The sequence below is a fragment of the Vespa velutina genome, chromosome 18 (genome assembly GCF_912470025.1).
Source record: "Vespa velutina chromosome 18, iVesVel2.1, whole genome shotgun sequence".
NCBI classification, from domain to species: domain Eukaryota; kingdom Metazoa; phylum Arthropoda; class Insecta; order Hymenoptera; family Vespidae; genus Vespa; species Vespa velutina.
In genome coordinates, this window is record NC_062205.1 from 486,944 (window position 1) to 500,902 (window position 13,959).

General features: G+C 34.3%; 3 protein-coding genes across 8 annotated transcripts; 1 reads left to right on the plus strand and 2 right to left on the minus strand.

Moving 5' to 3' along the window:
- Window positions 1–15: 15 nt before the first annotated feature.
- On the minus strand, window positions 16–4,572 carry LOC124955471 (MORN repeat-containing protein 5-like). 5 transcript variants are annotated; one of them, XM_047509962.1, is made up of 6 exons: window positions 3,411–4,572; window positions 1,839–1,994; window positions 1,471–1,747; window positions 983–1,169; window positions 752–908; window positions 16–626 (listed from the first exon to the last, which is right to left on the minus strand). In XM_047509962.1, the coding sequence occupies exons 2-6, from the start codon at window positions 1,893–1,895 to the stop codon at window positions 393–395; spliced, it is 912 nt and encodes a 303-aa protein (XP_047365918.1). In that variant the 5' UTR covers window positions 1,896–1,994; window positions 3,411–4,572; the 3' UTR covers window positions 16–392. The 5 variants fall into 5 exon arrangements, with proteins under 5 accessions (XP_047365918.1, XP_047365917.1, XP_047365916.1 ...); XM_047509961.1 differs by having other exon boundaries at window positions 1,839–2,907; XM_047509960.1 differs by having other exon boundaries at window positions 1,839–2,907; window positions 3,018–4,572.
- On the plus strand, window positions 3,278–10,864 carry LOC124955459 (mucin-3A-like). 2 transcript variants are annotated; one of them, XM_047509924.1, is made up of 5 exons: window positions 3,281–4,902; window positions 5,126–5,280; window positions 5,433–5,691; window positions 5,884–10,071; window positions 10,299–10,864. In XM_047509924.1, the coding sequence occupies exons 1-5, from the start codon at window positions 4,855–4,857 to the stop codon at window positions 10,662–10,664; spliced, it is 5,016 nt and encodes a 1,671-aa protein (XP_047365880.1). In that variant the 5' UTR covers window positions 3,281–4,854; the 3' UTR covers window positions 10,665–10,864. The 2 variants fall into 2 exon arrangements, with proteins under 2 accessions (XP_047365881.1, XP_047365880.1); XM_047509925.1 differs by lacking the exon at window positions 5,126–5,280 and having other exon boundaries at window positions 3,278–4,902.
- Window positions 10,865–11,511: 647 nt separating this feature from the next.
- Window positions 11,512–13,114, minus strand: LOC124955467 (tubulin alpha-1 chain-like). The gene is given in 2 exon segments (XM_047509954.1): window positions 11,512–12,762; window positions 12,880–13,114. Coding segments are annotated over 2 exon segments (1,362 nt in total). The 3' UTR covers window positions 11,512–11,635.
- Window positions 13,115–13,959: the final 845 nt, after the last annotated feature.

Consider the following 13,959-nt stretch of genomic DNA (forward strand, 5'->3'; position numbering starts at 1 on the left):
GCAAGGTGATCGTATCGATGGATATTTATTGTTTTTTTTTCCATACATATTTTTTTATAGATATAGTTATATATTATAAAAACAAAACATAACGAAAGATTTTAATTGCAGTGATTTCCTTCGTCGCTATTTTTACATATCTTTTTTCTTCTTCGATTCAAATAACAATGTTTGTAAAGGAACTCGTCAGGTTTCTGATATACGCTAGTATCTTGCTCGAAAATCGACAATCTTGTTTATTTCGGGAATATGTAGAGAATAATTATATATATATAATATATATATATATTAGTACGATTTTATAAACAAGTTTATATATATTCGATTTTCTATTGAATTTCTAATATATTTCAAGACTATATATAGTTTTACCGTGTGGTAATGGTGAAATCTTAATTCAATATAAAGAAATTTACTATTATAGAATAATTACGATTATACCTTTTCCACCATCCTTGCGGTGAATCGTTTGATAAGGGTAAGCAATATTTTATATTTAATTCTTGCCTCGTTTTTTTTGACCAATTTTCATTTAACCATGGCTGATAATGTGTAGGTTCATCATAGCCTTTCCGACAATTGCTTATAATCCACTCGACTTTCGTTTTAGTTGGTATTTCGATTATCTTCAAAATGTTCCATACATTTGGTAAATTTGGAATAAATGGAATAGAACAAATTCGCGCAGAAAAGTTTTTTGTTTGCTGATTCAACGAAGAAATAGAAAAATGACCGATGATGATATTTGTACCTTTGTTGAATCATATGACATGATACAATGAGTATTCGGATAATATATACCGTAACCCACATCGTAACAAAAGAGAGGAATTATTTTGGCTGGTTGACAATTGGTTTTTAGCGTTATTCTCGCAGGTCTCAAGCCAGTCGTGATACAAGCATAAAATCTGCACGAGAAAAATTAGAAACTTTGACGATAATATCAGGGTTACTGTAAATTATAGAAACGTGTTACGCCAACCGTCTATCAGGAAATTGACAATATTCCCAGCCATCTTCAGCGAATATCAAACCATCCTTGAATCTGTACCGCTTAGTTTTCAGCTTGCCAGATATCCAGACCCCATCTATACTCTGTCCGCATGGCCAGGACATGGTTCCGTTTCCGTGAAATTTGTCATCGCGAAATTCACCCTCAAAGACGGTTCCTGCATATTTTTTTATTTTTTTTTTAATACATTTATAAGATTTATAATGTGTCCGCAAAGATTGTAAAGATAAATTTTTAATGAAATTTATTAATGAAATTTATTAATAAAATTATTAATGAAATTTAGATTGATTTTAAAATATAAAATAAGTTTGAAAATATCCCATTTCCGTTGCTTAAAAAAAAATAGTATACACTTTTGTATAGATATCGTTTTGCTTGATAAATGTCACCTTATAAATATTGACACGAAAAATTAAATATTATTAAAAAGAGAAATACTTTATTTATTTATTAACCATTCGGTAAAATGTATCTTCCAATTCCTGCCATGCTGACTGCGTCCCAAGTACCGTTGTAATTACTTCCATTGATAAAAAAACTTTCCCTCCAAAATAGGTCATTGAAATCTTTTTCGACTTTGACATCTAGTTCATCGTCCTCGTCCTGCTCTATAAGGATACTTAAAGCTTTTCCTTTATTGAAGTAGTTATAATTCTGAACTTGTTCTACATTTTTCATCGATATTGAAGTCCTTGTTGATTTAATTTTAATATTTTGTGCTCTTGAAACAGCCTGTATAAGAATAATTTGTTAGAATAAATATATTTTACTATATTCGAAATATAATTTTTATCTCAAGAAAATCGAATATTCCTTTCCCGACCAGATCCAAATCCTGATTAATAGTTCCCAAAATCAATTCATGATAATTATTATCCATATCAATTGTTAATATTATCACCAAGAAGTGGATTTGAAAAATCCTCAATTAGATTGAAATATTTATAAATTAAATATTTATATTTCAATCACGATTTACCTGAAAAAAGGAGTATCAGCTGATTTATCCGATTGAATTAAACGTCAATCAAAGAGAGCTTAAATATGATTATAATAAATTTGTTTTGTCAACTCATTTTTCGAAGTTTTCAAGATCACTTTCAGTTTCTTATAGATAAATTTATAATATTTTTTTACATCTATCTTTTAACGAATAGTGAGATGAATTCGGCAAGTATCATAAATAAAAAAAAATATATATTTTTTTTACATTTAAATCGAAGAAACATTAAAAGAATATCCTTTACCTTAATTAAAACGATGTTAAAAATTGTGTTTCGTCAGTTGCAATAAAATTGCGTAGACGGTAAATAAATAAAATAAAAGACTGTTTAATTCTTTCTATGGCATTTGCATCGATACTAAACATGCATTTACAATTCTCCGCCATTATTGGAATTTTATCATAAATATTTACTTTAAATGTATCCCATAAAAACAAATCTAACAGAGAAACACTTCTTCCGATATTATTAGATGTAGATTAAATGTGCAGAAAGAAATGTTTACCAACATTATTGCGAAAGATCAAATGAATAACAACTAAATACTGATTTATCAACAACTCTGAAAAGTATACAACAACGTAGCATGCGATATTTCACATTAAATTCTTTCAATTAGAATATTTGTTGTAATTTCAGATGGAAAAACATATATATATGTGTAACGATACTTGCTGAATTCGTCTCAATATTCGTTAAAAGATAGGTGTAAACAAAATTATAAGATTTATGTATAAAAAAAAACTAAGGATGACCTTGAAAACTTCGGGGAGGAGGGCAAGAAAAAAGAGTTGACAAAAATTTACTACAACCATCTTAGAGCTCTCTTTGAATCATTTTAATAACGGATAAAAAAATTTTCAATCGGTCCACCAACAATGGAATAATCTAAAAAAAAAAAGAAAGGAATTTTTCGTGCAGTAAAATAAAATCCGATTTGTTTCTTGCGTGATAAATCACGTTTAAACATAAAAAAAAAAACAATATAAAAAAAATACTTTTCTTCGTGTATTGAGGGAAAAAAGCATCTATTCTCTTTTCTTTTAGAATGACACACGGGATACAAACTGCGATCAGCGTACGGGACGTAATACAGATATATGAAAATCCTCAAACGTGTGGTTGAACGAATACGTTCGGTCTATGTGCAATATGAGCGTCCCGACTTACTATCGACAGTGTGGTGGTCACGAATTTGGAATGTTAGCTACGATCGTAGTCTCGAAGTCAAGTGACTCGCAACCGGTCAGCCAATGTGTACCGTTAATCGTTGGTATAATCATCGGCCTGGATTACGACGTACGCCGTCTTAAAACCCGTGCATCGATAGAATACGCGCTCTCAATATATAAAGGAATATAGCACGGACACATTTCAAACGTATATCTTACCGTATCTGTCCTTTTGTATTCTACGAATTTGATCATAGATAGATACATATCTATCTAATAAATATACTAATAATCCTTTCTAATTATAAGAGTGTATGTATGTATATTTAGCTTGTTTGTTTATTATATACACTCGTATATTTAGCTCAAGATAGTGCAATGCAATTCTAAAAAATCCTCATCCGGGATTCTGACTTTGTGAGATTAAATAGAGAATTATCAGAGAAAGAGAAAATAGAGAGAGAGAGAGAAAGAGAGAAAGAGAGAGAGAGAGAGAGAGAGTGAAAGAGAGAGAGAGTGAGAGAGAGAGACCGACAGAAAGGGAGACAGAAAGGGAAACAGATAGAGAGAAAGAGAGAGAAAGAGAGAGATCTATTAGCTGACACGCTCGAATCGATTCGAAGGAACGAAAAGAAAATCGTCATTCGACGTGTTTCAAATCGCTCAAATCGTTCAAAAAGTAAAAAGAAACGTACGGAATAACATAGGGCATAGAAATAAGAGCGAAAAAAAAAGAAAATGAGAGGCGAAGATGGAATGAAAAGAAAAGGAAAGAGAGAAAGAAAGAGATAGAGAGAGAGAGATAGAGGAAAAAGAAAAAGCGTACAAATCATATACCGCCGATCTTCTTCGAAGTCATGTTCAAAAGGAGAGGAGAGAGAGAGAGAGAGAGAGAGAGAGAGAGAGAGAGAGAGAGAAAAGGAAGGAGTCGAGGGAACGAACAGGAGGAGAGAAGCGGGACGTCTTCGAAGGTAGGGGAAAAATTGAAAGAGAGAAAGAGGAGAGCAGTCATGGTAAGTAGTAGGAAAAGGAGGGGTAAGAAGGAGGAGAGAAACAGGAGAAGAGGACGAGTAGTAGCAGGAATATAAGCGTCTTCGGTAAGGTCACTATCCTTAGTCGTTGCGGCAAGGTCAACCGCAAGATCGTTCGTCTCGGTTGCAGTTCCTTAGGAGGCCTCACGGGCGTCGTGGAAAGTCGTTCGAAAGGATTAGGATACACGGACGTATATAACGTAACCGGAGAGGATAATTTGAAGAAAGAAAGGGTGGTGGGAGGGAAGTAAAAAGAGAAAAGAAGAAAAGAAAATAAATAAAGAAAGAAAGGATAGGACAGTAAGAACGAGAGAGTCAGAGGCAGAGGGATAAAAAGAGAAAAATAACAAGAGAAAGAAAGAGAGAGAGAGAGAGAGAGAGACAGAAAAAGAGAGAGAAAGTCTGTTGAGAGTGCGTGTGTGCGAGAAAGAGAAGCGGAAAACGAATAGACCAAGGAAAAAAACAAAGAATCAAAATTCGTAGCAACGATGAGGCTAAATAACATCCCTTCTGCGTTATTTCGACAAGAATAACGTTCGTCTATATTTCGCCGGAAATAATAGTAAAAAGAATCATTCATAAACTTGAATCGCACTTAGTTAACTAATTTCTCGAAATTCGCAAAGCACATCATGTATTTCATCAAGAAAGAAACCAGTCGATATACGATCGATATGTCTGTAAGTTTTCGCACAAAGTATTAGTAACAAAATTGAAAACGATAGGTGTGTATGATAAAACGTCTTGTTCATGTTCACATTCGATAAAACCTTCGAATGTCTACATCAAATTTGCGCGGTTTTTTCTTCAATGATCTCGAAGTAAATTCGACCCATCGAAAGTCGCATTACGAACTCTGTCTGGTTCAAAAATGAGGCCTTTTTTCTTTTCTTTTTTTTATAGGTTACTAGAAACTTTCGTACTTGTCAAGGGAGGCAAGCTTTAACAGTACTTGTCATTCTCTTGACAAGCGTTTTTTCATCGAGCAAGGCTTCGTCGCTGACAAAGGTCACGGCCGATGGATTAAATGACACTGAAAAATTATGGGATGAGCGTAGGTCAGCAAAATGATTTACGAAATTCCATTTAATTTTATGACTAAAATTATAATAATAATTAATATAATTAATTAATTAATTATTTAGTTGCTTCTAATAGAATTTGAATATGAAACAATTCATAACGACTAGAATATCCGTAAAATTTTTAGTAACGCTTCGAAAAACGTGGATTACAAGAGGGACGAGAACAAGAATCCAATAAGACGAGATTTGCCACCTTCGCCAGCAGAGCTGTTGAAACCAGACAAATTTCTATTCTACACGTACAACGATCAGGGGAACATGATCACGAAGCAAATGAGTTTACGTGAGATACAGACTCTAATCGCAAGTGGAAACGGCGGACACGTTGCGATGGAGATATATGATCCTCATAAATCTGGTGATCTGTTGAATGGAGAAAAGAAGGTAAGATGATCTTGTTGATATATTTACACTGAAAAACGACATTATCTAATTTTTTAATTTTTTAAATATTATGATACACATAAAAAAAAATTATCTTATTCTAATATCATCCAAGTTAAAAATTTAATATAGACGATCACCAAAGATGACATTATTGAAATGGTTACTTTTCTAATTTTTCTTGATTCGCAGGTGATGGATGTAGTTGAAAAGGTGCAAAATGTATTAAAAAGTGCATTGGATAAACCATCGACTATGGCTGGTTCGTTATCAACTATTCCAGAATACGCAAATGCCGAATGGAGTAGCATTTTACCTGGTATTCTGACCAATAGCGATATCGAAACTGATCCTACATCGGAAGAACCTAATTACGTAGAAATTACAAGACCTGATTCACTTATGCAAGAGATATCGGAAACTTCGTTGAATCGAGAAACTCAATTGTCTACGTTAAAACCACCGATGTTAACTAATCCAGAAACACCTGAACAATTGGTCAACGGTGTCACTTCAACAACTAGCAGCTTCCCATTAACATCAATCATAAATGAGAATAATTTTTCGACGATTATTAGTTACGGCGAAACGAAATCTCCAGATAAATATACTGAAAAACCAATGATTCCAGTACCAGTGATCACTACCGAAGGAAAACCATTCACCGATCAGTTAGAGACAATCGATAATTCGATGTATCAAACATCGAGTACAAAACCCACTCTTGAGTTTTCTGACATCGATCACTTGCCAATGGAGGAGATGAATAATGCAACGATATTCGAAAAGGTTCCAGTCAAGGTTTGGGACGAATTGGAACAAAACGTGACCTCTGACGAGTCGAGCATTAGCCGAGTAACGGAATATGTACCGATTTTAACTATGTTGGTGGGATCAACGGTGAACGACTCATTTATCCAAGCAACGAACGAAGTGTTGTCATCCACTGAAAATGATATAACGAAAAAAGTAACGGAAGCAATGTCATTGGAAACATCGACTGTAAGAACAAATATCAAGATTAGTCAATCTGAAAGTGTCACGATGTTATCTGGAGACACGATCACCGACACGGTCACGCCAACTGTTATTACGCATGCACAAACGGAATCGAATGAATATTTATCTAAGAGCAATATTACCACGCAATTTTTCGACAATAGAAACGTAACGATATCTGAAATATCAGAAGTAACAACTCCTCCCATTCTTTCTTCAATAATTTCAACATCGACATTATTACCGACAAAATCAACAAACGATGAACAATTAAATATTTCACAATTATTCAACTTGGTGATGAATGTGACTAAAGGAATCGATTTTTCAACATTGATAACACCTGATGATTACTTCAATGTTTCATTGTCAGTAAATTCATCTGATAATACATCGGAAGGAACATTCATTAGTACGATTACAGATTCTGATAGCTTTTCAGAAACGACAGACCTTCCTGTTGCCGTAATCGTTACGAAGAATATTACTCTAAATCATGAAACAATTTTTAAGCCTACTGATAGTTCAACATCCGACGTTGATACGGATAAGTATGATGGAAACCCTGATAGTTTGACGAATAAGTTAGAATCAATCGAAACGAACGAGAAAGACTCTCTCGCGATAGAAGAACAGTCATCTCTGGTCGAAACGGAAATTTCCAAAATAAATGACATATCTACTGTACAACCTACAGTAGCAAACAACACGATGAATTCGACATTAACATCTACTTATATAACGGAGACTAATTTCGTTCGGATCGATGGTCCATCCGTTGATCCTTCTACCTTATCCAATATGATTCCTGATTCTACTATGGCTACCAAGATTACCTTCATCAATGATTTAATAAGTAATACTTCTACTGAATCAAATATCTATGTTACGAGTACAACAACAGAATCTGTAGTCAAAAAACTAATGAACGATACGAAGGAAACTTTAATAACAAATACAACTTCGGTACCTGTGTTACCCATCAATGAAGCAAACTTTATTGATTATCACATTGAAGATTCCGTTGAAGATAGTTCTTCATCTTCTACGAGTCAACATACGATAACAACATCGTTTGTATCTAATGAACTGGATAAAACTACTAATTCGATAAAAACCAATGATATGAGGACGACTATTGCAGGAATTAAGAATACCACTATGAGCTCACAGATAGAAACATCGTATACAACACCAATTAGCGATATAATTACACATAACGTACAAACTACCGAAAGCTATTCAAACAGTAAGACTACTTTAAGCCTGAATCTCGACATAACGAATAAGGAACCTTCGTTTGTACGACATCAGAACGATCTCATTGAATCGTTAAATTCAATAACGACGTTATTACCTGCGGAGCAAGAAACTGGAACTGATAAGACGGTCATAAATGTCACAACAGGAACGTATACCACCTTATTGACTTCAGACACAGTGCCTGTAGTAGTTCAAGAACACATGACGACTTTAATTGCCGGTGAACAATCCGTCACGGAAACTTTTTTAAATATTCATGACAACGAGCTGAAAAATCATACCGGCTTTGAATTGGAAGCATCGTTAAAAGCAAACGAATCTCGTTATTCCGATTCAAAGGAAAATACATCTACGCAGAGGTATTCTAATCCTTATGTAAAATTGAATATCACTTTTACGAATGATTTTTCTTCAACCGAAGCGAGTAACGTATCTATAGACAATGTGATTACAACGAAGATTTCGGAAAACACGGAGTCAATGTCGAATAGTACTACAAAAAATCCATCACAGAATTTGCATGTTCAGATAAACAAAACGATCGAAGAAATGATGGAGAACATTACAACGATAAGTGAATCAAATTGGATGATAGACCAAGTAATGGCTAACATTAGTACAAATACAAAAAGTAATAATACGAATGGAACATCGTCAGAGATAATGGATAATAATACGAATGACAATACGAAGATACAAGTAGAAAGTAATGAATCAATTTTTGTACCTCCGCGTGTTATTGAGGAAGTATCGTCGTCGGAATTATTGTCACCGTCTGTATCAATGACAACGAAGAACTCATTAGATTCGCAATCGACTTCGAAAACCAGTTACAATGAGAATATGAATGAAAGTTATCCGGAGGAAAGAGAAACAACTGAAAAATGGTTGTTGATACCTCATAAAGTAGTCGCATCATCGATCGTCGAAAGAACTACCGTCCATCCAACGACTCAAAAGATCGTACAGAATATGGCACATACCTCAGATGCACGCTTACCTGCTTTAACATCGGAGATAAAATCGAATGAAAATATACCGCTAGATTCTCCAGCAAGCGTAAACGCTTTGGATGTTACCGTGACGAAGACTGAAAGCGACATCGTTAACTTCTCGAAAATGTGCAATAATTTAGCTTTCGATTTCTGGATGGCGGCTAATAAGGGCCTAAGTACAAACAGATCCCTGGTTCTTTCGCCCTTCGGTATGGTCAGTCTACTGGCAATGATATTTTTAGGAGCACGAGGAACGACCTCCGATCAAATGAACGAATTACTTAAGTTGGACGACGTAGCCACGTTTAATCCACATTTGGTGTTTCAAAACGTAACCGATATGGTGGGATTGACGAGAGGACAAGGGATCACAAATGCTGCCTTCGTTCGTGAACTTTTCGTCGATAGAGCGAGAGTCAGAAAAACTTTGCCATTTTACAAAGAACAAGCCCAACAGTTTTACGAAGGTCTTGTTGCCGAGGTGAACTTTGCTACCATTGGTGATATTGTTCGAAGACGAACGAATTTACTAGTTAGAAAGCAAACAGGTGGTAGGATAAAGGACTTTATAAAGGCTAACACGGTACCTCTACGATCTCCTTTAGCTGCTGTATCAGCCAACGTTTTCCAAACTAATTGCAATTCCAGTTTCGTAAGTTCCGAAGGAAGAGATGGCGAATTATATTTTGCCGTATCGCCAGCTATCAGACAGAGAAAATTGATACCTGTACCGGCTATAGTCTGGCGATCGAATATACTTGCAGGTTACGAACCTAGTTTGGATGCAACTGCGGTTGCTCTTGGTAAAGTCGAAAATCTCGTTACAACAATGTTCTTACTGCCTGGACAACAAGGCCATATAGCCCCAGGTGATACTTTGGATCGTCTTGAAAGAAGATTAATAGCAAGTGCTTCTCGTGACAATAATTGGAACAGGCTTTTGAAAATATTACTTCCTAGGAACAGTTTAGAACTTCAAATACCTAAATTTACTCATAGATCTGTCGTTAATGCAACAGCAGCTCTTAGAAGAATGGGTTTCGATAGACTGTTCACCGAACAAGCTGATTTAAAGGGCATCAATGGAATTGGAAATCACTTACATCTATCCGACATACTACAGGTTAGGATTAATTATTTTTTCATCTATCGAATCTATTTGTTCTTTTAACTAGACGACTCTTTTACGTCTTTACTTTGTTATTATATTTAATCTGTCTTTCTTTTAGATTTCACTTTCATTAAATGTTTTTATTTTATTCCTATGTAGATAGATTTTGTACATACTCAAATGTATCTTTTTCTTTCTGTTTTTTTTTTTTTTTTTTTTTTTTTTTTTTTTTTTTTAAGATTAATTTGTTCGGCACGTGTGGCGATGAGAATCCAACGAATGGAAGACATCACATGGAAACGTATCCAGCGACCCCAATAAAAAGAGCTCGTCTATATGAGAAAACTTCTGTAAATTCGAATAGTACGGTTCTAGATATAGATGGTCAATCTAACCCCCTAAATTACTTAGAAGTAAATACTTCGAAATCGATGTTCAGTAAGCCCGATAAAAGAAGAAAGCGACATGCAGATAATGCGAAAGTAATGATGAGATCGGAAAGATCGCGATTGAAACTTGACAGGCCCTTCTTATATTTCGTACGTCACAATCCCACTGGTTTGATACTTCACATGGGAAGATTCAATCCAAGACTTTTACCCTAGCTCGTCTACAATATCGTTCATGGAAATACGACATTTATCTTGATCGAACACCATCGTTATGTAGTATCATTATCGTATATGTTGGTTTTCGATCGACACGTCGAATAATTTTTATTATTAATTTAAGATGCGACAATGCTTAAAAGCAACTCGATGTATATTATAGCAAAAAATAATTAAGTATTATAAAAAAGAAGTTAGTCAAGTGCAATAATATAGATTGCGACCTCATTATCATTCGTAATTATTAAAAAATATTTTTAAAAATATGCAATTTTTCTGTGGTGCAAATAAAAAAATAAAAATAGTTACAACATATTTAGAATAACCAAATTTTCTAATGGAAATATCAAAGTATTGAAATAAACGTAAAGTCGTAAGCATGTTAAATACGTAACTTTTGTAATCATTACAATGGAACAATTGTATTTTTTAATATAATCGCCTAATAGTTGGAAAAACTAATTATTTACAAAGTTGCTTTTTATACCCTAAAACTTGCTATTATGACTCAGGACAATGTCAAGACAGTCTTCTTGTCGTGTCAACGTGACAATAACTGTTCTTAGCATAAATTATGTCAAATACATCAAAGTAAATAAAACTTATTGAAATAAAATTTATAACTACAATATTTCATATAATATCAATAAAATACATACCTTTGTTTTCTTTTCTGTAATAATTTAACTTCCTACGTTGATATTAATTACCTGATATAATTAATTGATATAATTAAAGGTAAAACGTAATGATTAAAATTAAATACTTTTTGCACGAGAATATTTTACCTGTAACCAAACTAATTATAAATGGAATGAAAAAAAAAAAAAAAAAAAACAAATGATTCATTGTTTTTTAAATTGCTTTTATTTTTGTATCTTTCGATCAAATGCTGTGGGATTGAACATGCATAAGGAAAAACCTGTACGCTCTATAAGCAAACGAAAATTTTTCTTTTAGATACGAATTTAATATTCTTCAGCACCTTCTCCTTCACCTTCCGCAGAATCCATACCAACTTCCTCGTAATCCTTCTCGAGAGCTGCAAGATCCTCACGTGCTTCGGAGAATTCACCTTCTTCCATACCTTCACCAACGTACCAGTGAACGAATGCTCTCTTGGCATACATAAGATCGAATTTATGATCGAGACGTGCCCATGCCTCGGCAATGGCCGTCGTGTTGGACAACATACAGACCGCACGTTGTACCTTGGCCAAATCTCCACCGGGTACGACAGTTGGTGGCTGATAATTTATTCCAACCTTGAATCCAGTTGGACACCAATCAACAAATTGAATCGTACGTTTGGTTTTGATAGTGGCAATAGCGGCATTTACATCCTTAGGTACAACATCACCTCTGTATAACATACAGCAAGCCATGTATTTTCCATGTCGTGGATCGCATTTTACCATCTGATTGGCTGGCTCGAAGCAAGCGTTTGTAATTTCTGCGACGCTGAGTTGTTCGTGATACGCCTTTTCCGCAGAAATAACCGGTGCGTATGTTACCAGCGGGAAATGAATTCTTGGATAGGGTACTAAATTGGTTTGGAATTCAGTTAGATCGACGTTGAGCGCACCATCGAATCGTAAGGAGGCAGTGATCGAAGAAACAATTTGACCGATCAAGCGATTCAAGTTGGTATATGTAGGTCTCTCGATGTCCAGGTTACGACGACAGATATCATAAATAGCCTCGTTATCAACCATAAATGCACAATCGGAATGTTCGAGCGTGGTATGCGTAGTTAAGATGGAGTTGTATGGTTCAACCACGGCGGTAGAGACTTGAGGAGCAGGATAAATAGCGAATTCTAATTTAGACTTCTTTCCATAATCGACTGATAATCTTTCCATCAAGAGAGATGTGAATCCTGAGCCGGTGCCACCTCCAAAGGAATGGAAGATGAGGAAACCTTGTAATCCAGTACATTGATCTGCCAGTTTTCGGATACGGTCTAGGACGAGGTCAACGATTTCCTTGCCAATTGTGTAGTGACCCCGAGCATAATTATTAGCAGCATCCTCCTTGCCCGTGATCAATTGTTCTGGATGAAATAGCTGACGGTATGTGCCTGTGCGGACTTCATCTAAAATTGGATAACGATACAAGTTAAAGAAGAAAATTTATAAAATTTAGGTAAAAATAAAATAACAACTAAAAAAGAAACAAGAAAGAAAGAAAATGATTTTAGATTAATACGTACCAACAACAGTAGGTTCCAAATCAATGAAAACTGCTCGTGGTACATGTTTGCCTGCACCAGTTTCGCTGAAGAAAGTATTAAAGCTGTCATCGCCACCTCCGATAGTCTTATCGGAAGGCATTTGACCATCGGGCTGAATGCCATGTTCCAAGCAATACAGCTCCCAGCAAGCATTACCAATCTGTACTCCAGCTTGTCCAACGTGGATTGAGATACATTCACGCTAAAGAAACATTAAAGATTGTAGAAACTCTAGATCCTATAATAGTACTATGATATTAACCATTCTCTATGCTTGTGATCTTATATTTACTTATTAATTATTTTTATTTTTCTACCTTCTACATCTTTCTTTAGTCATCTTTTTGACCTTGATGAAAATTATATTTTATATCATCATAGAATTATTAAATTATAATTCAAAATAGAAAACTAATGGTTGCAAATTTATATTATATTCATGAAAAATAATAAAAACGTAAAAGATGTAGAAACATTGAAAAAAATGGATGAATTCACAATGGACGTCATAAGAATGAGTCATCACCAAGCGGAAATACTAAAATGGATTTCATAGCAAATGTTTGAAAAATTTTATAAACACATATTTTAATTCTCAATAATACTTATAGTAATATATTTTATAAAATAATATATTCCGATTAATGCATACAACAAATAATGTATAATAGTAAATGAACAATGATTATATTTTTTAAATAACACGATAATCTTTTTACGATATTTTATTTCTTTGAATAATACAAAACTTAGAAAAATAAAACAAAAGATCATAAAAAGTCAATAATTAATTAAAATGATAAAGGGCGGTGCCGGCCGGCAAGTATAACAAAATGGCTACCGAATATTTTTTCGAGAATATGACGCGACACGATTAGCTAACTTCTTCGATTAAATAAAAAATTACTAGATACGGTTTTATACACTTACCATTTTGAGATTTTAAAGTTTTCGTTGATAAAAATCTAAGAAGAATTCGTCAGACTTAGTCGGTCGATAGTTGGCGAAAGCAAGTAATGAAGCCTCAGCTAACAACTAAACGACAACTTTCGTCGAACA